The 26963-nt window shown below is 48.1% G+C and overlaps 1 protein-coding gene and 1 non-coding gene across 11 annotated transcripts in view; both read right to left on the reverse strand.

Annotated features, from left to right (window-relative positions):
- Positions 1–26963, reverse strand: part of SPTAN1 (spectrin alpha, non-erythrocytic 1) — a 77821-nt gene that overhangs the window by 41410 nt on the left and 9448 nt on the right. For all 10 annotated transcript variants that reach the window (XM_066366959.1, XM_066366960.1, XM_066366956.1 and 7 more), the window contains 15 exons: positions 19913–20152; positions 18600–18725; positions 13420–13560; positions 12943–13089; positions 11380–11513; positions 11087–11231; positions 10855–11009; positions 10109–10244; positions 8636–8737; positions 6322–6459; positions 4985–5095; positions 4351–4428; positions 4059–4214; positions 3639–3843; positions 2582–2763 (listed from right to left, as the gene is read on the reverse strand). In XM_066366959.1, coding sequence (XP_066223056.1) covers positions 2582–2763; positions 3639–3843; positions 4059–4214; positions 4351–4428; positions 4985–5095; positions 6322–6459; positions 8636–8737; positions 10109–10244; positions 10855–11009; positions 11087–11231; positions 11380–11513; positions 12943–13089; positions 13420–13560; positions 18600–18725; positions 19913–20149 — 2193 coding nt within the window. In that variant the 5' untranslated portion in view covers positions 20150–20152. The remainder of the gene's footprint in view (positions 1–2581; positions 2764–3638; positions 3844–4058; positions 4215–4350; positions 4429–4984; positions 5096–6321; positions 6460–8635; positions 8738–10108; positions 10245–10854; positions 11010–11086; positions 11232–11379; positions 11514–12942; positions 13090–13419; positions 13561–18599; positions 18726–19912; positions 20153–26963) is intronic.
- On the reverse strand, positions 23577–23789 carry LOC136396323 (small nucleolar RNA U3). Its single transcript, XR_010749662.1, has one exon. It is a non-coding gene; the product is annotated as a small nucleolar RNA U3 (small nucleolar RNA).

Below are 26963 nucleotides of genomic sequence, written 5' to 3' on the forward strand. Positions count from 1 at the left end.
AGTTGATCCTCTTCTTGCATAGAAACGCTGGATTCACCTGGTTTGTTGACAAAACGGATCACAGATCCATTCCTTGGCAATTCGTGGGTCTTTTGTGGTTGGGAAGTAGCGTTCAAACTCTTTTAAAAGCAAATACAGGTGACTGTGCACCAGCTGGGACAATGAAGGCTTGGGCTCAGTCTCTTCCAAAATTCCCGCAAATGTTTGAAACATGTCAAATATACCCGTTCCCTCGTGCGTCGTCCCCACAAATCCAGTTTGGCTTTAAATGCAGCTACTTTATCTGCCAACTTGAAGACAGTTGTCATTTTCCCCTGAAGTGACCAATTGAGTTCATTGAGGAGGTTAAATATGTCGCACAAGTAAGCGAGTTTTGCGACCCATTCTTCGTCACTGAAATGTGCTGCTAGCGGTGACTTTTTTTCTGAGAGAAATCTCTGCAGCGGCTCTCGTAATTCACTCTGGCCAGGGACCTCCCTCGGGATAACCATTTTATTTCTGTGTATAAGAGAAGGTGTCTGTGCTCCGCATTCATTTCCTCACAAAGCTGCTCGAACAGAGGCGAGTGAAGGGCGTGTGCTTTGATGTGATTAATAACTTGAACAACATCATTCAATATGCTGTTAAGTTCTGGTGGTATATTTTGGCTAGCCAGCATTTCCCTGTGAATGACACAATGCGTAGACTCACATTCAGGTACAACCTCCTTAATCCGAGTAGTTAAACCAGACATCCTTCCAGTCATGGCAGCAGCTCCATCTGTGCATATGCCGACACAGAAAGACCATTTCAGTTTTCCTGATATATAGTCATCCAGTGATTTAAATAGTTCTGTGGCTGTGGTTTTGGTTGGCAATGATAGTGCACATAACATATCCTCATGCACATCCTCTTGATAAAGATAGCTGTTATCTTTATCAAGTAAGTAAGTAGCATTGTCTTGTCAATATCTGTAGATTCGTCAACCTGGAGAGCGTACCATGGTGATTTATTAATCCTTTCCAACAATCGTGATTCAATGTCCTCTGCTATTTCTTCAATGCGCCGTGTGACAGTGGTAGCCAAAAGAGGCATCTGTGCTATCTTTTTAACCGCAGCCTCTCCTAGAAGTTCACGACAAATGTCTTTAGTGGCTGGAAGGATTAATTCTTCACCAATGGTGAATGGCTTCTTAGCCTTAGCAATACGATTAGCCACCAAGTATGATGCTCTCAGTGCACTCGCATTTATTGATGTAGTGGCCACCAGGAATTGTTTCTGTCCTTCTTGTTCATGCTTTTTTCTTTCTAAATACTCAGACTTGTCTTTTAAAGTAGGGTGCTTGATCTCCAAGTGGCGAAGCAGTTCTGAAGGCTTCACTGCCTCGTTACTTAGCCGGTCGCCACATATTATGCAGAGCGACCTTGGTGTGCGAGAATCACTAGTTGCGATAAATCCATACTTCAAGTAGGACTCCTGGTATTGTCTGTTAAATGAAGCCTTTTTCTTCGAGGTCGTAGGTTCTTCTTCTGTCTCCTCACTGGCCCTTTTTCACTTTGCAAAAAAACTTTCGATGGAATTTTGTTTTTCACTCATTTTGCTAGTTTATGGGTTTAATTTTCGTGGCAATGTATCACGTGACTGAGACAAGCGTCAAGAGTGAGTCTTAGACGAATTTGTAACAGAGGGAATCTGGTCATTTTTTAAAAATAAAACATCGTTCAGACTTAAATATAAATAAAACGGAAATAATGTAAGTTATTTATTCTTTCTCTGCGGACCTGTACCAAATGGCCCACGGACCGGGACCAGACCGCGGCCCGGTGGTTGGGGACCACTGGGTTAGAGCATCATCCTGATATGCCAAGGTTGAAGGTTTGATCCCCAGTCAAGGTACACACAAGATTCAACCAATGAATGAATAAGTGGAACAACAAATCAATGTTCTTCTTTCTTTCTCAAGTCAATTTAAAATATATCTACATATATATATATATTTAAAATCAACATATTTGCTCTGCCCTGATAGCTTGATTAACTCAGGTGTTGTCCTGAAGTGCAGAGGCTGCCGGATTGATCCCTGGTCAGGACAGATATAGAAACAGATTGATGTTTTTGTCTCTCTCTCTCTCCCTCTCTCCCCCTTCCTCTCTAAAATCAATAAAGAAACATTAATTTTTTTACACAGAGAGAGTCAGAGAGAGGTATAGATAGGGACAGATAGGAACGGAGAGAGATGAGAAGCATCAATCATTAGTTTTTTTGTTGCGACACCTTAGTTGTTCATTAATTGTTTTTTCATATGTGCCTTGACCGTGGGGCTACAGCAGACCAAGTAACCCCTGCTCAAGCCAGCAACCTTTGGGTCCAAGCTGGTAAGCTTTGCTCAAACCAGATGAGCCTGCGCTCAAGCTGGCGACCTCAGTGTCTCGAACCTGGATCCTCCGCATCTAGTCCGACGCTCTATCCTCTGTGCCACTGCCTGGTCAGGCAAAAAATCACATTTCGCCCTCCTCCAACCAGCCTGGTCCTGAATTACGTGCAGTCCCTCACTCCTCCTGGCCCTTAACACCCTGGCCCATCAGTGCCCTTCGCACCCCACCTGGTGAGCGGCCACATCAGCCTCCAGCAGGGCATGCTTCTTCTGCAGGTTCTGGACATTTGTAAGATCTTTGCCGTAATCGTCAGAAGCCAAGTGGCCTTCCACTTCATATAACCACAGCTCAATATCCTCTACGTTGCGGTTAAACTGCTGCTGCTGGTTGGCCTCACGGAGCTTTATTCCTAGTCAGAGACAAACAGGTTTCCTATTGAACACTACCTTCTACCAGTACGGGTGCGCAAAATCAGGCTTACAGTTGTGAATATGCAAGGTAGTTTATTCTCCTGTTAACATTTATTAAGAATTATGCTAATTATTTGTATGATTTGTCTTTTAGGTAATGGCGGCAGGTAATGAAACCGACTCTTGCCCACCCTGTAGTGCTCACAGATGAGGGCACGAAGGACCACACCTCAGACTGCAGTTACTGCTCCACCTCCAACACAAACACGAAGAAAACAAACTGCCACCTCTGCAGATACTGACTTGAAAGTTGTCTAGAAAGCATTCTAGCCTGATCTGTGGTGGTGCAGTGGTGGATAAAGCGTCAACCTGGAACGCCAAGGTCACTGTTTGAAACCCTGGGCTTGCCCGGTCAAGGCATATGTGAGAAGCACAGTTGGTGCTTCCTGCTTCTCCACCCCACCCCCGCCTCTCTCTCTGTCTAATAATCAAGAAATAAAATCTTTAAAAAAAATGCATTCTAACCCTCACAAGATAAGGGCCCTTGAGCTTTATTAGGACTGAAAATTATTAAACGCCCTTGGCTCACAGCTGAACTTTTTTGACTTTTAGTGATCAGGTCCAGTTCAGTCAGGGCTGGTTGCCCAAACCACCCCCTTCCCACTCAGGTACCCCACCACCCGCATACACATTTACCAATGAGAAAAGTGCCACTAGCCCAAGGCAGTAACTCCCAAATGGAAATGAGCCCTAACCCCCAGGACGTCCACCCCACTTTCCCGCATGGTTTACGTCGAGACACTTCACCAAAGAGAAAGGACCTGAATGTCAACTGAACATCCCTGTAGCAATCCAGCAAGTCATGTTCTCTTACCTTTCAGCTCTGTGGCCTCTAGAAGTTTTTTCCACAAACTGATGACCTCGTTCATTCGCGCCGCCACTTCTTCCTTGGCGTAGTGGTTGACGTCAATCAGCTTCTGCCCTGCTTTCTCCAGGGCATCGATACGGCTCTGGTTTGCTGAGAGCTCAGCCTCAAAAGCCTGATGCTTCTGGACTTTTCCCTGTAGGTTGGATGGGTCCTGCCAATAAAAGAACAGGCTCTATCTTAAAGCTGAGTACATGACTTTGCATTAGCTTTACAGTCATCTTTATAAGGGGATGGCTAAAATGGTCAGCTTACATTAAGTAGGGTGGGTTTTAGAATTCTGTTTCTTTTTTTAAGCTACAATTTATTTGTGGAGCTGTGTTCAGCTCATGAACCAAGTGTTCCATGGCAATGCCAACAGTACATTACTTTATAGGCTTCATCTGTGGCAGTTTTCATCTTCTCGTTGACCCAACTCTTGAGTTCATCAGAATCACGGAAAAACTGTTGCAAGTGGAAGGAGTCCGCCAACTGGGCCCGGCGATACATGGCTCTCTCGTGCAGGGCATTGCGGCGGCTCAACAGCTGGAAGACAAGGGTCCTGTGAATCTCCAGTTCCTAGTGCCCCGGAGAGTTCTAGCACGAGAGCTACACTGCAACATCTGTCTGAGAAGGGACATCCGTGCAGGGAAAGGAAGGCACCCAAACTACCGGAACTTACGGCATCTCGGCGAGTAGCCACGTCTTCCATGGCATAGTGGTTGTTCTGAATCAGCTTGGTTGCAAATTCATCTAGTGCCTAGGAAGGAAGGAGAAGAGTTCTTCGCTGGTATGGGAAGTGTCCCACAGCTTGGCCTCCAGAGAAAAGTAAAAGTAATGGTTGAACAGGTCATGGAACACCCTAAACCTTCAAAGGTCACAGTTTTCAGACAATATTTACCCCTAAACCTCTGAGTTGTTGCCTGATGTTATCAGTCAGCTGTCACCAAGTCCTGCTGGCTCCACGCGGGGCTGGAGATGCCAGCTGCAGCGGGTCCAGCCAGTGACAGGTGCAGCTTAAAGTCTTCCTACAATCTGCTGCTAAGGGGAAAGATGCTCTCATGTTCTTTTATTCCTCTCTATTACTTCTTAACTGCTGATAGTAAAAGGTAAGTCTCAGCTCGCAGGCTTACGTCAGGAAGACGCTTTCGCTCTATAAAGTGCTGTCTCCTCAGGGATGATGCGCCAGCACCCTGGGACTTTCAGCACCCACAGGTGCGTTCACACAGACCCCTCCCCAAGTCTGTTCAGAAGACGGGACTCCGGGCTTAGATCAAGGACCATGTGACGGCACTGACAACAGGAAGGGGTCTTACTGTGATCTTTTCCTCCTGGGCGCTGAGGGATTTCTCAAAGTCCTCGTGCTTCTTGAGAAGGGCTTCCACGCTGTCCAAGGAGTCCCCCAAATCTTCGTTCAACAGGAAAGCCTGTCAACAGCACACAGTGTTCAGAATAGCGCCCTGTCCTGTTCATCTCAGAAAGACTGGAAAGCAAAGAACACTGGCCAAAACACAAATAGAAGGAGCCTGACCAGTGGTGGCGCAGTGGATAAAGCATCAACCTGAAACACTGAGGTTACTAGTTCAAAGCCCGGGGCTTGCCTGGTCAAGGCACATATGGGAATTGATGCTTTCTGCTTCTCAACCCCTCCCCCTCTCTTACTATCTCTCCCCCCTAAAATAAATAAATAAAATCTTAAAAAAAATACAAATAGAAGAAAAGCAACTCCGTGGCTAAACTTCTGAGATCTTCTCTGGAAAGCTGCGAGCCCTTTTAGTTGATACAACGACAGCATGAAACCCTCCTTGTTCCACATTCTACGGATACTTTCTTCAAATAGTTTTTGTTGTTTCTATCGGCTTTAGCTAATGCACAGTGCATTTTAAGAAAAAAAAAATCTCCTCAATAAAAAAATTTATGGCCCTGGCCAGTTGGCTCAGTGGTAGAGCGTCAACGGCATGTGGAAGTCCCAGGTTCGATTCCCAGTCAGGGCACACAGGGGAAACACTCATCTGCTTCTCCTCCCCCCCAATCTCCTTCTTTTCTATCTCTCTCTTCTCCTCTTGCAGCCAAGGCTCCACTGGAGTAGCTAGCCCGGGCGCTGAGGATGGCTCCATGGCCTCCGCCTCAGGCACTAGAATGGCTCTTGTTGCAACAGAGCAACGTCCAAGATGGGCAGAGCATTGCCCCCTGGTGGGCGTGCCGGGTAGATCCCGGTCAGGCGTATGCGGGAGTCTGTCTGACTGCCTCCCTGCTTCTCACTTCAGAAAAATACAAAAACAAACAAAAAACATTCACAACATCACAGCTGTCTGAAAAATTGGGGCCTTTTCTGAGAGCCTGAGGAGACAGAGGCTGGCTCAGCCTCCCGTCGTCACTGTGTCTGGATCTGAAATGCTAATAATTTCCTATACAAAGTAAGCTAACCATCTGAGGTAGGAGGGGGGAGGGGAACGGGGAGAAAAATAACACAATCATTCACAGAAAGCATTTAGCAAAGGTCTTGGCCCCCTAATTTGTAATGATAATAAGCTATTAATACTTAAACCATAAAACAAGCAAACAAAACAAAACAGCTATCTGAGAAGTAAACCAAGAAGGAAGAAGGGCGTCCTGCTTCCTGAGCCAGCCCAGTCTCCAAGCTCACGCTCACCTCCTGCTTGCTCATCCAGTTGTCCACCTGCTCGGTGTCGCGGTAGAAGAGCTGCAGGTCCATGCACTGCTCGTATTGCTGCCTGCGCAGCTCCCACAGCTCTAGCAGGGCGGCTCGCTCCTCCGAGAGGACAGCCAGCTGGGAGGAGAGCAAATGGCGGGGACACAGGTCAGTCCTGGGGGCGCACAGCTCAGTCCTGGGGGGCACAGGTCAGTCCCGAGGGGCACAGAGCTCAGTTCTGGGGCGCACAGCTCAGTCCTAGGGGGCACAGGTCAGTTCCAGGGGGGCACAGAGCTCAGTTCTGGGGCACACGGCTCAGTCCTGGGGGGCACAGGTCAGTCCCGGGGGGGCACAGAGCTCAGTTCTGGGGCGCACAGCTCAGTCCCGGGGGGGCACAGGTCAGTCCCAGGGGGCACACAGCTCAGTTCTGGGGCGCACAGGTCAGTCCTAGGGGGCACAGGTCAGTCCCGGGGGGGCACAGAGCTCAGTTCTGGGGCGCACAGGTCAGTCCTAGGGGGCACAGGTCAGTCCCGAGGGGCACAGAGCTCAGTTCTGGGGCGCACAGCTCAGTCCTAGGGGGCACAGGTCAGTCCCGAGGGGCACAGAGCTCAGTTCTGGGGCGCACAGCTCAGTCCTAGGGGGCACAGGTCAGTCCCGAGGGGCACAGAACTCAGTTCTGGGGCACACAGCTCAGTCCTAGGGGGAACAGGTCAGTTCCAGGGGGGCAGAGCTCAGTTCTGGGGCACAGGTCAGTTCCGGGGTGGCACAGGTCAGTTCCAGGGGGGCACAGGTCAGTCACGGGGGGGACACATAGCTCAGTTCTGGGGGGCACAGATCAGTCCCGGGGGGCGCACAGGTCAGTCCTGAAGCTCGAACAGAGGTGGCCCTGGAGTTTTTAATCCACATGCCCATCCCCAGAACCGTCTTCCGCGTGTGCGTGCCGGCCAAGTCGTAAAAAAGCACCCGAGCCTGACCTGTGGTGGCGCAGTGGATAAAGCGTCGACCTGGAAATGCTGAGGTCGCCAGTTCGAAACCCTGGGCTTGCCTGGTCAAGGCACATATGGGAGTTGATGCTTCCAGCTCCTCCCCCCTTCTCTCTCTCTCTGTCTCTCCTCTCTCTCTCTCTCTCTCTCTGTCTCTCCCTCTCCTCTCTAAAATGAATAAATTTAAAAAAATAAAAAAAATAAAATAAAATAAAGAAAGCACCCGAATCCTGAGTAGCTTGTATGTTTATGCTAAATATAAGGGGATGGCCCTGTTTTAATTCATCTACAATTAATTTATTGTCACACTATCACAAATCATTTCCCAGTAAAAAGGTTAAGGAAACTCCTACACAGAAGAAACAGGAAGTTAAGACTCATACTCTTTAAAAATAAAAGCTCGCAATGGCCGGTTGGCTCAGTGGTAGAGCATTGGCCTGGCGTGTAGGAGTCTCGGGTTCGATTTCCGGCCAGGGCACACAAGAGAGGCGCCCATCTGCTGCTCCACCCCTCCCCCTCTCCTTCCTCTCTCTCTGTCTCTCTCTTCCCCTCCCACAGCCAAGGCTCCACTGGAGCAAAGTTTGCCCGGGTGCTGAGGATGGCTCTGTGGCCTCTGCCTCTGGCGCTAGAATGGCTCTGATTGCGGCAGAGCGACGCCCCCAGATGGGCAGAGCATTGCCCCCTGGTGGGCGTGCCGGGTGGATCCAGGTCGGGCGCATGCGGGAATCTGCCTGACTACCTCCCTGTTTCCAGCTTTGGAAAAATACAAAAAATAAATAAAATAAAATAAAAATAAAAATAAAAGCTCAAAAAATAAAAATGGGGCAGTATAAATGGAGTAGGGACTCCCAGTTGAGAAATGTCAATTGCATGGGGACTCCATAAAATTCATGAATTCCCTAGGTGTAAATTTTAGGCTCCACAGTTCATGACAACAAAGTGTCTTTGAACTATCTCCTGTACATATAATATTTAAAAGTTACCAGTATCTAAAGTTCCTCAAGCAACTTAACACCCAAAGATACTTTGAAGTTAAATCTACCAATTAATTTGAAAACCATTTGTTTCCTCTTGGCTCCAACTACAAATGCAGGGCTCAATTTTCTGTGAAGTCTCCTTTAAGTAGGAAATACGTGACATATTTCCCAAATAAGTGAAACTTTCTTTTTCAGCATGTTGCATACACATCTTTTTAAATGGAAAAGTTGCTCCTTAACTTCCAAGTGAATCCCTAAGTTTTCTCATGCCCCACGGTGAACGCCACGTCTGGTACATAAAGATGGGTAACAGCTTTCCTGTATTTAGTAAAAGCACCTTCTCTCCTCTCTTACCTTCTCCCTTACTTCATCTGAGGCGTAATGACCAGCAGCAAGGAGGGCCTGTCCAGATTCATCTGCAGATTTAAAGCTGTCTTCATGAGCATCAATTTCACCCTACAGGAAAAAAAAAGGCTCAGTTTATGCCCAGATCTTACAAAACAAAAACAAGTTGTTGAATTTCTAATAATCATTACAAATCAGAGTATCACATCTAGAATGAGGAAGACAATCAAAGATAAGGCCAAGTGTCAGAATACCAGTCCAGGCAGCTGTCAAAAATGAGAGCACCCCTTATTAAGAATTCCTTTTCTGGCCCTGGCCAGGTAGCTCAGTGCCTAAAATGTCATCCTGGTTCACCAAGGTCTCAGGTTCAACTCCCACTCAGGGCACGTAGAAGAATCAATCAGTGAATGCACAACTAAAGGAAACTAAGTGGAACTAAGTGGAACAAAGAGTTGATGACTCTCTCTCAAATCAATGGAAAAATTAAAAACAAAAAACAAAACAAAAGGTCCTGGCCTGACCAGGCGGTGGCGCAGTGGATAGAGTGTCAGACTGGGATGCAAAGGACCCAAGGTCACCAGCTTGAGTGTGGACTCATCTGGTTTGAGCAAAGCTCACCAGCTTGAGCCCAAGATCACTGGCTTGAGCAAGGGGTTACTCAGTCTGCTGCAGGCCCACGGTTAAGGCACAAATGATAAAGCAATCAATGAACAAATAAAAAGCCACAAGGAAGAATTGATGTTTTTCATCTCTCTCCCTTCCTGTCTGTCTGTACTTATCTGTCCCTCTCTTTGACTCTATCTCTGCCACACACACACACACACACACACACACAAAAAAAAAAAAAAAGGTTCTGGCCAGCTAGCTCAATAGTAGAGTGTCAGCCTGGTGTGTGGAAGTCCTGGGTTCAATTCCCGGCTAGGGCACACAGAAGTGCCCATCTGCTTCTCCACCCTTCTTTCCCTCTCCTTCCTCTCTATCTCCACCCTCCCTGCAGCCAAGGCTCCATTGGAGCAAAGTTTGCCCGGGCGCTGAGAATGGCTCCATGGCCTCTGCCTCAGGCGCTAGAATGGCTCCTGCCGCAAAAGAGCAACACCCCACATGGGCAGAGCACCGCCCCCTGGTGGGCATGCCGGGTGGATTCGGTCAGGTGCATGTGGGAATCTGTCTCTCTGCTTTCCTGCTTCTCACGTCAGAAAAATACAAAAAACGAAACAAAACAAAAGACAAAAACAGTCCTTTTCCCACTGGCACTTCACGCCACCTCCGTCAAACTGTAAGTTTCCACATTCACAGGGTCTAAGTTGTATCTTCTGTCTCACTGGTTTATTTGTCTTTCTTGTGCCAAATGGATTTGTTTGCCATGACTTTGGTACCTGGTAGGGGAGGTACCCATGAACAAAGTTTGAGCCCCTCCCTCTAAGTGCAACAATGATGCATTACATGCCGAATCTGTACTTCCGGAAGATCCTAAGACCTCACCTTGTGCTCCTGATGCCTATCCAGAAGGGCTTCGGCTCCTGCCACGTCATTAGCGAGTTCATCTGCGTTGATGAGGGCTTTCATCTCCGTCACCCAGCTGGTGAGGTCCCGAAAGTCCGCAAGGAAGCGCTGAAGCCTAGGGAAAACCAAGGAGAAGCCCTTAGATGTTCCCAGCAGAGTTCTAGGATGGAAAACAGAGCTCCGAATTCCACGTTCTCAAGTCTAACAAACCATGCAAACCCCAGTCCTAGGAAACAGGGATTCTTTCCATCCTAAGGAAAGCAAGAGGCTAAAGACAATCGTTTAAAATTTAAGCTGTCCATCACTGTAACTCCCCATCTTATACCTTATTTTCAATTTCTTTGTCATTTCCAAGTTCAACCCCTGATTAGTAAGTCAGAAGCATTCCTTCCCTTTCCAACCCTTGATTTACTCAATTTTAACAGGGTAATGCATACAGTGTTCACATTGCTAAAGATGACTGGTCATAATACAGTGATAGAAAAAATGGAAGAAAGATACTTATGGGGTTATGAATGTGTACTCTCTTTCTGATAAAGCTGCCGGTCTCCAAACAAACTCAATGCAGGCAGGAAAAAGTGATCTGCATTTTCTTAGCAGAGGAAAGCTGCAGGGCACCCGGAAGCTCCCTCAGCACACGGACCTGCTCCTGAACCCTGCCTCTTTCTCTTCCCTAAAACAAGCCCCGCGACGCGGGCCACAGAGCGCTGGGAGGCTCTTTGTACCTGTATGAGTCATTGAGCCGCGCGTGTCTCTCGGCCGCCAAGGTGCGGATCTGCTCCCAGTTTGTGATCAGCTCCTCGCGCTTCACTTGAATCTGCGTGGCACTCAGTGGGTGGGTCTGCTGCAGGCGGTCAGCCTCGGCACACAGGGCTTTGACCTAGAGAGACTCTCCGTCAGACTGCCCTCCCGACCCCTGGCGACTTCCTACTCGGATCAGCTGCCTTCAAAGCTCACCTTGTCCTCCAGTGCGGCCAGATCTCGCTCCAAACCCTCATGCTTCCGAAGCAGGGCCTGGACACTGGCCAGGTCTCGGCCGAAATCATCAGAGGCCATTAACTGCTCCTTTTCCTTAATCCAGCTGATAGTCTCATCCACGTCCCTGTGGAATAGAGGCGCCAGTGAACCCAGGGGCAGGAGGCCTGTCTAGAACCGGAAACACCGCACTGGGCCAGCACCCAGTCAGCACATGCATACGCCTGACCCCTCCCAGTTGAGGCCTGCCCCCCGAAACCTCTTCCGCGGGGTACCTGTTGAAGCGCTGGACCTCGGCTGCCCCGAAGAGCTTGCCCTGTCTCTGCAGAGCCAGGCCCTTTAGCCGCTGCCAGGCTGCGTTCACCTCATCCTGCCTGGTCTTGATCAGCTCCTCCTCCGGGTGCTGCTCCTGAACAAGGAGGAGGGCAAGGAAGAGCCGTGGCTGCTGCCCCGGGTGCCCCAACTAGGCCCCTGGGGGCAGCCCCGAGGAATCAGCATCGCAAACCATCGTTCTGAAGAAACACTGGTTTCTGTGCGGAATGCAGGGAAGCCTGCTCAAACAGAGCTGCTATTTCCCCTTCTATAGGAAGGGGGCCTCTCTATGCCTTGGCGCCGGTGCAGACTAGGAAGCAGTATGTGCCTCAGCACCAGCCTTGTGGGTACCTTCCTCACTGCGCCGTCCCTGCCCGCCTGGTCAAACGTGCCATGCCAAGCATTCATGGGGCTGTTCGGCATTCCTGCCTGTAAACACGGCTTTCAGAGTTTATTCCTGACTTTAGACTGGAGATATTTCTCTAAAATTATCCTTCCCCACCAACCATGTGTGGTGGGTTTTTTTTTTTGGCTTAGTTTTTTTTTTTTTTAATTATTTTTATTTATTTATTCATTTTGGGGGGGGGGGGAGAGAGAGAAGGGGGGAGGAGCAGGAAGCTTCAACTCCCATATGTGCCTTGACCGGGCAAGCCCAGGGTTTTGAACTGGCGACCTCAGTGTTCCAGGTCGACGCTTTTATCCATTGCGCCACCACAGGTCAGGCTGGTTTAGTTTTAATAAATATAACATGCCAAACAATGAGAAGTATCTCAGGGCTCTGGGTCTGTCTGCAAGCCCCAGGGCTCGGCCTGACTGCGCCTCTGAGCACCACTGCAGGCTGCCCGGCGTTCGGCGTGGGAGGACGCCAGCCCTGGAGGGTGTTTCTAGGAATGCTGGCTCTCCATTTGCTTTGTCGCCGATTAGAAAGGGAGCAAGTACCAGCCCTGACACAGATGCGGACATTAAAATTTGTACCCCCCAAATCCAATTTTCTAAAAGGAAAATTGTCTAGCTCCTAGTGCTTGATGTCTTTCACATACTCTGGCCCCGGTGGTGAGAAGTGAGAGTCAGCGAGCAGCTTACAGGACCGCACACAGACAGAAGGGAGGGTGTCCACTCCTGTCCAGTGGCGCCGCAGCGGACAGAAAAAGCCCAGTCACTGAAAGGTCCTGGGCTTGTAAGGAAGCCCAGGAAAAGTCCAGGCATCGGTGGACACCTGCCAATTCAGGAAGCACACCCCGCCACACTCTCGCCTGAGAAATCCTGATGCCCAGTCTCAGCAGCCCAATAAAAGCTTTCCAAGCCCGTTTTGAACGTGGGTGGAGGAAACAGATCAGATGAACTCTGCCCTTCCTGCCCACGGCCAGAAGTTGAAAAGCAGTCTCTGAGTTAGGAGTAGTCGGTATCGCTGCCTCACTTAGATCTGAACAAAACTTATTAGCCACATCCACCAGAGCTCGCTCACTCAGAAATATTCTGAACACACCGGACAGTTTATACAGATGCGTGAGCAGCACTCTATTTACCTGAATGAGTTTGGCAGCAAACTGATTCACTTCATTAACTCTTTCTTCATGGGCAGCCATATCTGTCTGAAACTCTTCAAACTTCTTCTGTAAAACCTCCACATGCTCTAGGTCCTGGCCGAGCTCCTCAGAAGTCACAATGGCTTCCTATTCAGGGACCATGAACAGATCGGAGTCACTGACCAACACTTGGTAACAACGGCCTCGGAACTGATGAAACAGGCACGCTGAGAATGGGCCGTGTTAGTAGCAGTGGGGGCAGTTTTCTGTACGGTTTGGGACTTTAGTTCCCCTCCTGGGTAGGACTTTGAGCTGACAGCACGTGGGTCCCAGAGACTCCAAGTTTCAGTTGCAGCCCAGAACCCACCGGAGGGCAGCAGGAGATAAGCCGTCCCACCGCCACTAACCCTGGCCCTCGAACGCAGATCGGGGAGTCTCCTCCCTTCCTTCCTGCAAGCCCTTCCTCTTGAAGCATACCTTGTCATTGATCCAGTCCATCACGTCCTCACACTCACGCAAGTACTGCACCAGCTTCTGGGCCTGCAGAAGTTTCACTCCTTTCTCCCGCATCTTCTCCAGCAGCAATTCCCACTGGCGGTGCAGCTCCAGGAGGCGGGTCTGGAGGCGAAAATGCAGCCCTACACTTTACCACCGTTTCTACAGGGCCTGGCTCTTCCGGGTTCAGACGTCCCACAGAGCTCTGAACAAGGCTTTTAAAAGGATAACCCACAAGCCGAGAGGAAGACAGAAAAGGAGAAGATGAGAAGCATCAACCCACAGTTGGTGGCATTTGTAGCTGTTCACTGAATGCTTCCCATACATGCCTTGACCAGGCGGCTCCAGCTGAGCCAGTGACCCCTTGCTCAAGCCAGTGACCTTGGGGGTCACGCCAGCAACCTTGGGTTTCAAGCCAGTGCATGGGGTCATGACTGTGATCCCATGCTCAAGCCAGTGATCCTGCACTCAAGCTGGATAAGCCCGCGCTCAAGAAGGCGCCCTCAGGGTCTTGAACCTGGGACCTCAGCATCCCAGTCCGATGCTCTATCCACTGGGCCATCACCAGTCAGGCAGAAAGCTATAAATTTATCTGAGAACAGGAAAAAGTATACACTTCTCATAGTGGTTTGGTGGGTCTTAAAATAATGACCTTTCATAAATATATTTATTCCAGCTTACTTCGAGGGAATATTAATTATTAAAATCAATTACTGATTTTATATCATTTATAAATATTTAACGTTATTCGTTATTATTATTAGATTACTAAAGTGGGATTCCTAGGTCAGAAGACTTTTGGGGAAAAAAAGATGAGGAATTAACAGAACCTCAATAGAAATTCCTAAAGGATGTACTCTGAATTCATGAAGGTAAAGGAAAAACAGAACAAGAGGTCCAGTAATCCCACAAATGTAAAGTTACGAGTAAAGGGCAACCAGAGTAGAAAAGTAGAAAAGATGAGATTCTGCAATGTCATCAGCTATCGAAAAGGGTTCTTGGCAGAGAAGGTTCTGGGGCTTCTGTGAAGAGATCTAGTTTGTGGTACAATACAGCTCAGGTTAGGTGTACTTCAAATTTCACCCAAGTGGCAGCCACAGGCCCAAACACACTTGCTTCCCAGCATCTTCGGGTTCTCAGGGCACAGTCCTGGTAAGGCCTTGTCAGAACTGGGGGAGACTGATCATCAATTTAAACTTAGGTGATGTGGCCCTGGCCGGTTGGCTCAGTGGTAGAGCGTCAGCCTGGCGTGCAGGAGTCCCGGGTTCGATTCCCGGCCAGGGCACACAGGAGAAGCGCCCATCTGCTTCTCCACCCCCCCCCTTCCTCTCTGTCTCTCTCTTTCTCTCCCGCAGCAGAGGCTCCATTGGAGCAAAGTTGGCCCGGGCTCTGAGGATGGCTCTATGGCCTCTGCCTCAGGCGCTAGAATGGCTCTGGTTGCAACAGAGCAATGCCCCAGATGGGCAGAGCATCGCCCCCTAGTGGGCGTGCCAGGTGGATCCTGGTCTGGCGCATGTGGGAGTCTGTCTAACTGCCTCCCCATTTCGAACTTCAGAAAAATACAAAAAAAATAATAATAATAAAAAAATAAAAATAAATAAACTTAGGTGATGCACTCTCGTATTCAAATTCAGTCTCCAGGCACTGATTACGCCTCCCCAAGACACTGGGAGTCTCTGTGGGACACCAACAAACACAAGTAAAACAACACAGAGGGCTGAACACACACAGAGGAGAGGGCTGGGATCCACCCATCGCTGAAGTGCTGCTCCCAGCAAACCAAGCATTCAAAAGCCATGGGAGAGTCAACATGGGTGGATTCTCTGAGAAATAAGTCATGTTTCATTTGAGAGGAGAAAGTGGGGAAAACAAATGTTCACACAATTCACTTCCACCAGTGCAATCACTTCCTCCGTGGATGGCTGACACCGGAGCCCACCCCTGAGAAGGAAGTGAAAGGCATTCCAAGGCAAGGGGAAAGGCAACCCACAGCAACGCAACACTCCACCTACTCGGATGTGGGAGCCGATGTGGGTGGCGGTGACTATGGGGCGCCACGCTGTCCGGTACGGTGTGAAAGTCTAAACCGGTGACAGACAGGTTATCCAGGACACATACATCCTCCGCACTCCACCCGCCTCCTCCTCGTCACACTGCCTGCCAGACTAAGTCACTGAGTTATGGGACCAGGAAAATTATACCAAGCCAGGATTAACATGGGAACTGTGAGCATAAGCGGAACGATGAAAGAGATAAAATGAGAGCCCTCTGTTCAGATTAAAAATAGTGCCACAGAAAGCTCAAGAAAACCTCATCCCCAGGTCAATCATCAGTTTCTCATTTCATTTTCACACGGGCAAGACCACGCCTGCCCCAGGACTGGGACAGCTTTCCGTTCCTGGTGGGTCTAGTCTTGTTCAGCCCGCAGCCAGGAGCCCAGCTTCACAAGCTTACTATTGTTTGAGGGTGCTAGTGGGCAGAGGCAGGGACACCTAAGAAACACTCAGAGGCTGACTGCGTGGAGGAGAAACCCTGGTCTGACTCAGGCAGATTCCTCAACAGGGACGTAAGCAAGCAGCTGGTGCTCCCGCAGAAGCATGGACGGAACTGTCCACCCAGAACGAGTGGGGCTGCTCTGCAGTAGCCCAGCCAGGTGACCGGGGGTGGGGGGGTGGGGGGATGGAGAAACGAAGCGAAGGCAAATGCAAATACTAAGGGAAGCCTACAGAAATGAAATACAGGCTGGAAAAATAAAGCAAGTATCTGTGACGAGAGAAAGAGAATGCACTAAAATTCTAGTTCTGACTCCTATTGGCTATGTGAATATGGGCAACTCAGACTTGTCTAAGCTTCGGTTTCTGCCCTTCTGTACTATGGGGGATAGTGGCCGCTTTGCTCGCTTGCAGTGATGATCAGAGATCACGTCAAATTCCCAGCAAGGTGTCTGCACATAAATAGCTACTAATAACCACTCAACAAACAGTAGCTAATAGCTTTTAACTGTTCCTTAATAAGGTTGAAACAGGGAAGAGGGTAATTACTAACAGAGTTGAATGAAGTGAGGATAGCTAGGTGTTCCCCTCCCCCAGATTACTTACTAAAGCCAACACTCGGTCTATTTCTCATGTTCTCCTCTGTGCTCCGGTTATACTACTACAGAGCAGACCCCTTCTTCCTTTCTTTTCTTCCCTCCCTCCTTTCCTCCCTTTATTTTTTAAGGGAGGGACAGAAGATGAGTCCCAGGTTTCACAGAAGGGAAGAATGTTAATAGAGCATCATAAGCATGGTCTTAAGTTGGTTATAGATTCAACTGCTTCTGGTTTGGGTCTTAAAGCATATATTTTGGAAATTTTGCTTAGGATTTTCTTGCTTGTTTTGCTTCTGTCAAGTTGCTAAGCTGTTACTACTGGTGGCGGAAACAGAACCACGTATTAGATCTGTGGAGTCAGACTGGACCTCGGTTCAGCAACCTCCAAACATGAGTTCTGGCTGAGAAAGAACTCAGAGGCAAGACTCAAACTGTAAGAGAACGTTCATTTAGAAAGTCACAGAGGTAGAAATGAGCCACAGAAGAAACAGGCTCAGGAAACAAGTTACAGAGGGGCCCCTGGAGCTTAGAGGGAAGAGAGGGAGAGAGCGGGAGAGGGGGAGAGAGAGAGAAGGAGAGAGAGGGAAAAAGAGGAAGAGAGGGAGAGAGAGGAAGAGTGAGAGAAAGAGAGAGGGAGAGGTAAAGGGAGAGGGAGAGAGAGAGGGAGAGAGGGAGAGAGGAAGAGAGGGAGACAGAGGGAGGGGGGAGAGAGGGAGGGGGGAGATAGGGAGGGAGAGAGAGAGAAGGAGAGAGAGGGAAAAAGAGGAAGAGAGGGAGAGGGAGAGAGAGAGGGAGAGAAGGAGAGGGGGGGGGGGAAGAGAGAGGGGCCAGGCAAACGCTCCAGGGGGAGAGGTGGGGAAAGGCGTGGGCGGCTCCATGGCCACAGGCAGAGACACCAAGCAGCCCCTTTCATTCTGGACAAACAACTCCTTCTCATGGAAACGGGCATGCTGACTTCATTTACTGTCAGCTGTATACAAAGTAGTAGGAAAATGGCAGCTTAGTATTTCTATTTAATTGCAAAGACACACATTACATTAGCCAAATAAGTTAAATGTAATTAAATAGTTGGTCAAAACAGCATTTAAAATTTATTTTTATTTTCTATTTATAAGCATTATTTATAATAGTTAATTATTAATAAGCTTAGGGCTAACTTTAAGTCTTTGATATGAGACTACAGAGTATATCAGAGCAAGAGAGACAAGTGTTTCTTCCTGAAACTGCAGACCAGGAACTGAGAGAATGAAAGCTCCACAGCGGGTATCAGGCAGCTGGAGGAACAGTTCTAGCTGGGCCTAAGACTGGAGCTTTTACCTAATTCAGGATTGCTCCGACTGGTAAAGGACTAAAAGGCTGGTCCTTCAATGCAACAGGACTTTGGGTGACAAAGAACAAAACATGAAGAGAGGATATGAAGTAAATAAAACCAGTGGGCATACTTCATCTTAAAGAGGCTTGCTCAACAAAGTGGGGAAAGATCACAAGATTACACTGCCCAAACTCCAAAGAAATGGCACCAAAATAAGCTGGACCAGAGTGTAAGGACGCTTGCCTCAAAGTTGGCCATATCACTCGGTCACTGACTGCAAGGTGCCAGTCACCTCTTACAGCAGGACTTTTCACTGGCTGGCTGACCAGACTGCAGCAACCCTCAAGATCCAGAGGGCAGGCTTGCCACTAGGCAGCTTTCATTATAGTGTCTGCGGTCAATCCTATTTATCTTCGTGCCCAGACTCTAAAGTCATCAATTTCACAAATATGCTCTACCACCTAATCACCAATTGGATATGTTAACGGTTTAATTTATATAAACTCCTTTAAAGTATAACCACATTCTCATTTGTTTTACAAAAGGAACATTCATTTCCTTACTGTTTATATCCACATTGAATCATCATATTGCACAAGCAAAATGTGGTAACACCTTTAAGGAACTTCACAAATTCTTTTTAAAAGCTAGAAAAACCTGTCTTTTTAGGAGCCCAAATTTACATGTATGCATTAATGCACATGCCCCTGCCAACCAGACAGATGAAGGCCGCCATCCACACCAGGCACTCCTTCTACTCACCCTTATGGTTTCAGATGCAAAATGTCCTTCTGAGATCATCAGATTTCCAGTTTCATCCAGTTTAACAATAGCTCCTGAGTTGGCCTGCACTTCAGCTTCAAAGGCTTGGTGCTTCTGAAGCTTGCCCTGTCGGCAGAACACAGAGAGAGCCATAAATGCACCCACTCAGCATCATCCTGTTGCCCCCCTCTACTCCCCTCTGAATCCCACTCCTTCTAATTATGGAAACATCACTCAACAACGAGCCCACCCTACCTGCTCAATTACTCCAATACCCTGACTGAATCTAGGTTCTCCGAAAGCTTGGCCACTGAGGACCACCAACTTTGCAGATAACAAAATGCTATCAAATAGCCCAATGTTATTGTCTATCAGGAAATTAGCATTTATGGGGACAGCCACTCCCTTCCAGAAATATAGAACCACACTGACAGTCTTCTTAGCATGCAGTATTTACCCTTGCATAATCCATCCATAATCACTCATATTTTTAGCTTATTTTAGAAGCCATGCTTTTTTTTTTTTTTTTTTTTTTTTTTTACAGAGACAGAGAGTCTGAGAGAGGGATAGACAGGGACAGACAGACAGGAACGGAGAGAGATGAGAAGCATCAATCATCAGTTTTTCGTTGCGAGTTACAACACCTTTGTTGTTCATTGATTACTTTCTCATATGTGCCTTGATCGAGGGCCTTCAGCAGATTGAGTAACCCCTTGCTCAAGCCAGCGACCTTGGGTTCAAGCTGGTGAGCTTTTTGCTCAAGCCAGATGAGCCCATGCTCAAGCTGGCAACCTCGGGGTCTCAAACCTGGGTCCTCTGCATCCCAGTCCGACGCTCTATCCACTGCGCCACCGCCTGATCAGGCCTTCAGAAGCCATGCTCTTTGATGAATTTGATTTCATTTCCATTTCTCAATACCTCTTTTCAATCAAGTGCTGAGCTGCAAAGAGGCTCGCCAGGTTTTTAAACCAGCATTCACCCTTTTTCCTCCTTAGGTGACTTTGACATGTATAATAAAAAAGCCATGAGCCCTAACACTGCTCCAATTTCTAAATCTTCACCAAAAATCAATGAGAAAACTGTCTTTTACTGAGATACAATTTACACCATAAAATTAACTTGTCATATATACAATTCAATGATTTTTAAAGGCTTAGCTTTTGTTAGTTCTTTCTTATGTCTGATCTACATTCTTCTTGCTGCCCAGTTTCTCAGGGTAATTAATAACTGAATGACCTTCTTGGTATAATTTTTAGGCTAAAATATTTGACCATTGACATTCTGGCACTGTAATCTCAGGAGCTCACACGCACCTGCAAGTTGGTTGGGTCTTTGTAATTCTCATCAGATGCAATCTGAAGTTTCTCCTGAATCCACTTCTCCAGCTCCTCAGCATCTCGCTGGAAAAACTGGAACCGATAGGAGTCCTCGAGCTTCTGGCGCCGAAGGGTTGAGAGCTCCTTGAAGCGGTGGTATCTGTCCAGGACCTGCTGCCGCCTCTCCTGGATGTCCTCTGCTGTCTCCAGCACTTTGACCCCACTCGGGTCCATTTTCTGAAAAGACAGAATGCCCTGAGATAAGCACAAGACACCAAAATAGATTTAATGGAACTTTTCCTCTCCGAAGGAAAGAAAAAAATCGTCAGGTGGCCCTTCAGACAAATGAACTGGGAAGGCAGCCCTTTCTCAGGATCTAACAACAAAGCCCAATCCTGTCCCTTTGGAAAAAACAGCTATCTGGGCCCTGCATGTGGGTCCCTCAGAAGATGCCTAAGCGAAATGGCAATGAAACCAGGAGAAAAATATGAACAGAACTACGGTTTATACTCTCAATTCTATAAGAGCTTTGAGAATTCAAAGCAAATGCTGACTTTAGTATTCAAAGAATTTTTGCGACATCCATTCAAAAATTCTTTTATCTGGTCCGTGTACTTCATTATGTGGAGATTAGATAGAATCTATTCTTACTTAAGTCAGCTTTTCGAGCTTTCTAGATCTCAGCCTGTTATTCAATGAAGAACAAGAAATGATTATGGGCCCTGGCCAGGGGGCTCAGGGGGAGAAAGCATCATCCCGGTGCACCAAGGTTGCAGGTTTGATCCCCAGACAGGGCACGTATGAGAAGCAATCAATAAGTGCACAACTAAATGGAACAGCCAAGTGGAACGAGCTGGTGCTTCTCTCTCTCCCCCCAACCTTCCTCTCTCTCTCTCTCAAATCAATGGGAAAATTAAAAAAAAGAAAAAGAAATGATTATAAAGTAAGTCCTTAATATCAATAACCAATTGAATTTTCCTAGTGCGAAGTCATGATTTCTGAGTCACGCCAAAATGTCAATGCTACATACAGGTCTTCTTCAGGCTACCAGAGAGCCCGGGCAGCGAACAGGCTGACTTTCATCTGAATGTGCTCCATTAAAAGAAAAATCACAGTGTGCCTTTAAAAAGGATTGTTAAATATGTCCTACTGTACGACTCCCTGTTATTGGGGAAAGCAAGGAGACTACATAAGCCTGGCATCAATTTTATTATCTTTTTTATAGAGAGGAGAGATCAAGCAAGGGGTGGGGGAAGAAGGAGGATCAACTCATAGTAGCTGCTTCTCATATGTGCCTAAACCAGGCAAGCCCAGGGTTTCGAACTGGCAACCTCAGCGTTCCAGGTCGACGCTTTACCCAATGAGTCATCACTGGTTAGGCAGCATCAATTTCAAGTTCACCACAGTGCAGGTTAACAGGGTAGGTGGTATTACCCCATAACACTCAATCTGCCCCAACTTCAGACCCTCATATTTCTGGAATATTCACCAAATTTTAATGTTATAAGAAAACCTATGGGCCCGGCCAGGCAGTGGCGCAGTGGATAGAGCATCAGACTGGGATGTGGAGGACCCGGGTTCTAGACCCTGTGGTTGCCAGCTTGAGTGCAGGCTCATCTGGTTTGAGCAAAAGCTCACCAGCTTGGACCCAAGGTCGCTGGCTTGAACAAGAGGTTACTCAGTCTGCTGAAGGACCACAGTCAAGGCACATATGAGAAAGCAATCAATGAACAACTAAGGTGTCACAACAAAAAACTGATCATTAATGCTTCTAATCTCTCTCCGTTCCTCTCTGTCTGTCCCTGTCTATCCCTCTCTCTCTCTCTCTCTCTCTGTAAAAAAAAAAAAAAGAAAACCTATGGGACAAATATATGGTGATAGAAATGATTTTCCTGGCCTGACCTGTGGTGGTGCAGTGGATAAAGCGTCGACCTGGAAATGCTGAGGTCGCCGGTTCGAAACCCTGGGCTTGTCTGGTCAAGGCACATATGGGAGTTGATGCTTCCAGCTCCTCCCCCTTCTCTCTCTCTGTCTCTCTCTCTCTCCCTCTCCTCTCTAAAATGAATAAATAAAAAAAAAAAAAGAAATGATTTGCCTGACCAGGCGGTGGCATAGTGAATAGAGCAACAGGTGGAGGACCCAGGTTCGAGACCCCAAGGTCGCCACCTTGAGCGTGGGCTCATCAGGTTTGAGCAAGGCTCACCAGCTTGAGCCCAAGGTCACTGGCTCGAGCAAGGGGTCACTCGGTCTGCTGGAGCCCCTCAGTAAAGGCATATATGATAAAGCAATCAATGAACAACTAAGGAACTACAACAAAGAATTGATGCTTCTCGTCTCTCTCCCTTCCTGTCCATCCCTATCTGTCCTTCTCTCTCTGACTCTCTGTCTCTGCCACACACACAAAAAAGAAAATGATTTGACTTTGGTGAGGGGTATACAACATAATCAATAGTTATGAAGTTCAAACGCTACAGAAATGTTCACCAGAAACCTATGTACTCTTACTGATCAATGTCATCCTGTTAAATTCAATTTTCTAAATAAAAATTTATTTTTTTGTATTTTTCTGAAGTTGGAAACGGGGAGGCAGTCAGACTCCTGCATGCGCCTGACCGGGATCCACCTGGCACGCCCACCACGGGGCGATGCTCTGCCCATCTGGGGCATTGCTCTGTTGCAATCAGAGCTATTCTAGCGCCTGAGGCAGAGGCCACAGAGCCATCTTCAGCGCCCGGGCCAACTTTGCTCCAATGGAGCCTTGGCTATGGGAGGGGAAGAGAGAGACAGAGAGGAAGGAGAGGGGGAGGGGTGGAGAAGCAGATGGGCGCTTCTCCCGTGTGCCCTGGCCGGGAATCGAACCTGGGACTCCTGCACGCCAGGCTGACGCTCTATCACTGAGCCAACCGGCCAGGGCCTAAATAAAATTTTTAAAAGAAAGAAAAAGAGAGAAGAAGGAAAATAAAACCTGACCTGTTTATGGGAGAAACCTAGAACATGCTACCTGCTCTTCTCAAGAATAAGCCATTTTTATTCTCTAACCAAGGGACTCAGTACAAATGAATGACAAAGAGCTTTAAAACTGGTCCATAACACGTGACCTTGCATGAGCCACCTTCCCTCTCTATGCCTCAATTTCTGAGAATGACTAAAAATAGCAGGTGAAAATGAGATAGTCCCAAGACCCTTCCAATTTAAAAATTACATTCTACAGAGAAGATTCTGAGATTTGGTAAAGAAACTGACCGGAAAAGCTTACCGGTCTCTCCAGCTCTCATTCTAATTTACTTATGTAAGGTATGAAACGTGTTGCCCAGGAAACATCTGAGAGCTCTTCCGGCCCGGCCCCGCCTGGCCCCAGCCCAGCTACTGGGAAAGGACCAACAGGCTGAGGCTTAGGCACGAAAGTCGGTCCAGGTGCCCCCAACCCACATCCAGCTCGAGAAAAACAACATTGGTGAGATCTAGGCCAGGTCCACATTTCCAGCTCTTCAGGGGTTAAAGCAGCTCAAGAAGTCTGTACCTCATCAACGCTGAGGGCCACCTTTCTGTGAAGAGACTAGCTTCCTAGGAAAGGGACCGCGAGGTGATTTTAGATGTATCACCATTCCTTCTAAATGATTCTCCATGCATTAACCAGTTCTTTTTTTTTCTTTCTTTTTTTACCACTCAGACTGCATCCTCTCCCTCTTACTCTCCCAAAGGAAAAGAAGAACGATCATCAATGGCAAAAGGCAGTTGCACAAGCAACACCAAGAGCCAGCTTCACGCTCAGGAGAGAACACTGCAACTCCTCCTCATGGTTTCGGGTGCTCTACACGACAGAGAAATCTCTCTAGTAACAAACTATAGAAATGATCCCTGAAAGTATAGTCTTTAACCAGTTCTTTTTGTTGATTGTTTTTCTCCCACAAAGTCCAACTTATTTATTTATTTTACTATAAAAAGAAACATATCCTTTGCGATGTTGCACCCATGCTTTAAGACCCTTTTTGGCTCCCTTCTGAGAGGGGCAAGAACCTACCCCTTCCAGCAGGCCCTTCGATCTGGTCCAGCATGCCTGACTGGTACTCTCGTCATGACCCCTACCCTCTTGGCATGGAGAAAGAGTATTTCTCCTCCCAAACACATGATTCTCTTAAAAGACTCCAAGCCATTTGCACAGGTGTCCTTTGCCTAAAATGTTCTCTGTCCCTTTACTGCTTGGAAAACTCCTATTCACACCTCAGGACGCAGCTGAAGTGATTCAGTGGCAGAATCCTGCCTCTTTACCAAGCTGTACACACCCTCCCTCCCTCCCTCCTTCCCTCCCTCCTCCTCAGATTGAATCACACTTTTCTGTGGCTTTACAAAGCACTCATACATACTTCCCACGGAATGATCAGACTGAGCGACCTAATCTTTGTATCCTGATCCCTAGCTCACACAGTCATTAGAAATGTGTGTCGAGCCTGACCAGGCAGTGGCGCAGTGGATAGAGCGTCGGACTGGGATGCAGAGGACCCAGGTTCAAGACCCCGAGGTCGCCAGCTTGAGCGCGGGCTCATCTGGTTTGAGCAAAATCCCACCAGCTTGAACCCAAGGTCACTGGCTCCAGCAAGGGGTCATTCGGTCTGCTGAAGGGCCATGGTCAAGGCACATATGAGAAAGCAATCTATGAACAACTAAGGTGTTGCAACGTGCAATGAAAACTAATGATTGATGCTTCTCATCTCTCTCCGTTCCTGTCTGTCCGTCTATCCCTCTCTCTGACTCACTCTCTGTCTCTGTTAAAAAAAATAAAATGTGTGTCAAATCATGAGGAGGAGCTACAGCCCCAGCTTATTTGTAAAGAGCAGGGAGAGAGCTCACTAGTCTACCCAAACTTTGTTTTCCATATGGCCGAACTGGAATTCTAGCCAGGTAAAAGCTCGATTCCTGACAAGAACTGCAAATGGCCCTGGCCACATAGCTCGGTTGGTTGGAGCATCGTCCTAAAGCACAGAGGGTCAGTTCGATCCCCAGTCAGGGCACATACAGAAACAGCTCAATGTTCTTAAAAAAGAAGACTAGCAGCCTGACCTGTGGGGCGCAGTGGATAAAGCGTCGACCTGGAACATCTGAGGTTGCCAGTTCGAAACCCTGCACTTGCCTGGTCAAGGCACATATAGGAATTGATGTATCCTGCTCCTCCCCCTTCTCTCTCTCTCTCCTCTCTAAAATAAATAAATGAATAAAATTTTAAAAAAAAAGAAGAAGAAGAATAGCAAATGAAGAATCTACACAACCAGGTGGTACCCTGAGGAACAAGTCTGGATTACTAATCCTAGACTGACCACAGGGACATTTATGCTGAGAAGTTAGTTGCTCTTTTCACTCTGGTAGGGTGGGACTTCAGGGTAATAAAGCTCCGGAAGGTAAGTTTTGAATCATCCAATAAATAGCTGTGCTTGAAGAAAATGTTTTCTATTTTTAAAACGGGCTTCAGGAGAGTCCTTAAGACCAAGGGCTGAGGGTAACCTAAAGATGAAATGTCTGCCCAGAGTGGACTTTCTGTAGTAACATTGAGTCACAGGAAGACCATCTGTTCGCACTGCTGCCCGCTGGAGTGCACCAGCCCGGCTGGAGAAGGCCAATCCCAACAGGGTCACAACCATCACCTGCCATGTTTACTACAATACAATGGACACTCGACTCCTCTCACTGACCTGCACTGTCCGCTCCAGCTGTAGCTCCCAGCAAACTCCCCCACCAACCTGTTACCTGCCCTGGGCAGGGTCCACTTTCCAGCTCAAAATGTTCCCTTTGCAGGCCCTGGCCGGTTGGCTCAGTGGTAGAGTGTCGGCCTGGCGTGCAGGAGTCCCGGGTCCGATTCCCGGCCAGGGCACACAGGAGAAGCGCCCATCTGCTTCTCCACCCCTCCCCCTCTCCTTCCTCTCTGTCTCTCTCTTCCCCTCCCGCAGCCGAGGCTCCACTGGAGTAAAGTTGGCCCGGGCGCTGAGGATGGCTCTATGGCCTCTACCTCAGGCGCTAGAATGGCTCTGGTTGCAACAGAGCAACGCCCCAGATAGGCAGAGCATTGCCCCCTGGTGGGCATGCCGGGTAGATCCTGGTCGGGTGCATGCGGGAGTCTGTCTGCCTCCCCGTTTCCAACTTCAGAAAAATACAAAAAAAAAAAATGTTCCCTTTGCAGGAACGTTCTCTTCCCTCCCTCCCAACTCCACCACTTACTAGCACACAAAGCCTTCTGGTGTAAGGCAGGGAACTCCCTTGTCCCTGCGGAGGTCCTCACTCTCAGTGCTCTACCAAGCACCATCACCTCTGCCATGGAATTACTGTTTTCGCCCTGCCCTTTTTTTTAAGTTTTTTAGGGAATTCAGAGTTCCCAAGGAAGTATAAAAAAGGCTTTATCATTACTCTGACACAGAACTTAGTGCATATCAGAGTCAATTTCATTCTAAACTTAGAGAAACACTGTCAGTTCATTGTTAAGTATACAGGACACGAGGTCACCTACTCAGCAGGTGGTAGAGCCCAGGGCGACCCAGGATGTTCTAGTTCCCAGACCAGCATGCTAGAACCAGTACTCCTGAACATGACTGGAGCTGACATACTTTCTTTTTTTTCTCAAAGTGAGAAGTGTGGGGTGGGGGGGAGGCAGGCAGACAGACAGACTCCCACATGCGCCTGCCCATGATCCACCCGGCATGCCCATCAGGGGGCGATGCTCTGCTCCTCTGGGATGTTGCTTCGCTGTGATCAGAGCCATTCTAGCGCCTGAGGCGGAGCCCATGGAGCTGTCCTCAGTGCCCGGGCCAACTTTGCTCCAATGGAGCCTTAGCTGTGGGAGGGGAAGAGAGAGACAGAGAAAGGAGAGGGGGAGGGGTGGAGAAGAAGATGGCCGCTTCTCCTGTGTGCCCTGGCTGAGAATTGAACCCGGGACTCCCACACGCTGAGCCGACGCTTCTCCTTTTCTTTTTTAAATTTACTGATTTTTACAGAAACAGAGAAAAAGGAAGAAGCATTCATTTGTTGTTCCACTTAGCTATGCATTCATTGGCTGCTTCCCATA

This window comes from Saccopteryx leptura, chromosome 2 (assembly GCF_036850995.1).
Source record: "Saccopteryx leptura isolate mSacLep1 chromosome 2, mSacLep1_pri_phased_curated, whole genome shotgun sequence".
In the NCBI taxonomy this organism is placed as follows: Eukaryota; Metazoa; Chordata; class Mammalia; order Chiroptera; family Emballonuridae; genus Saccopteryx; species Saccopteryx leptura.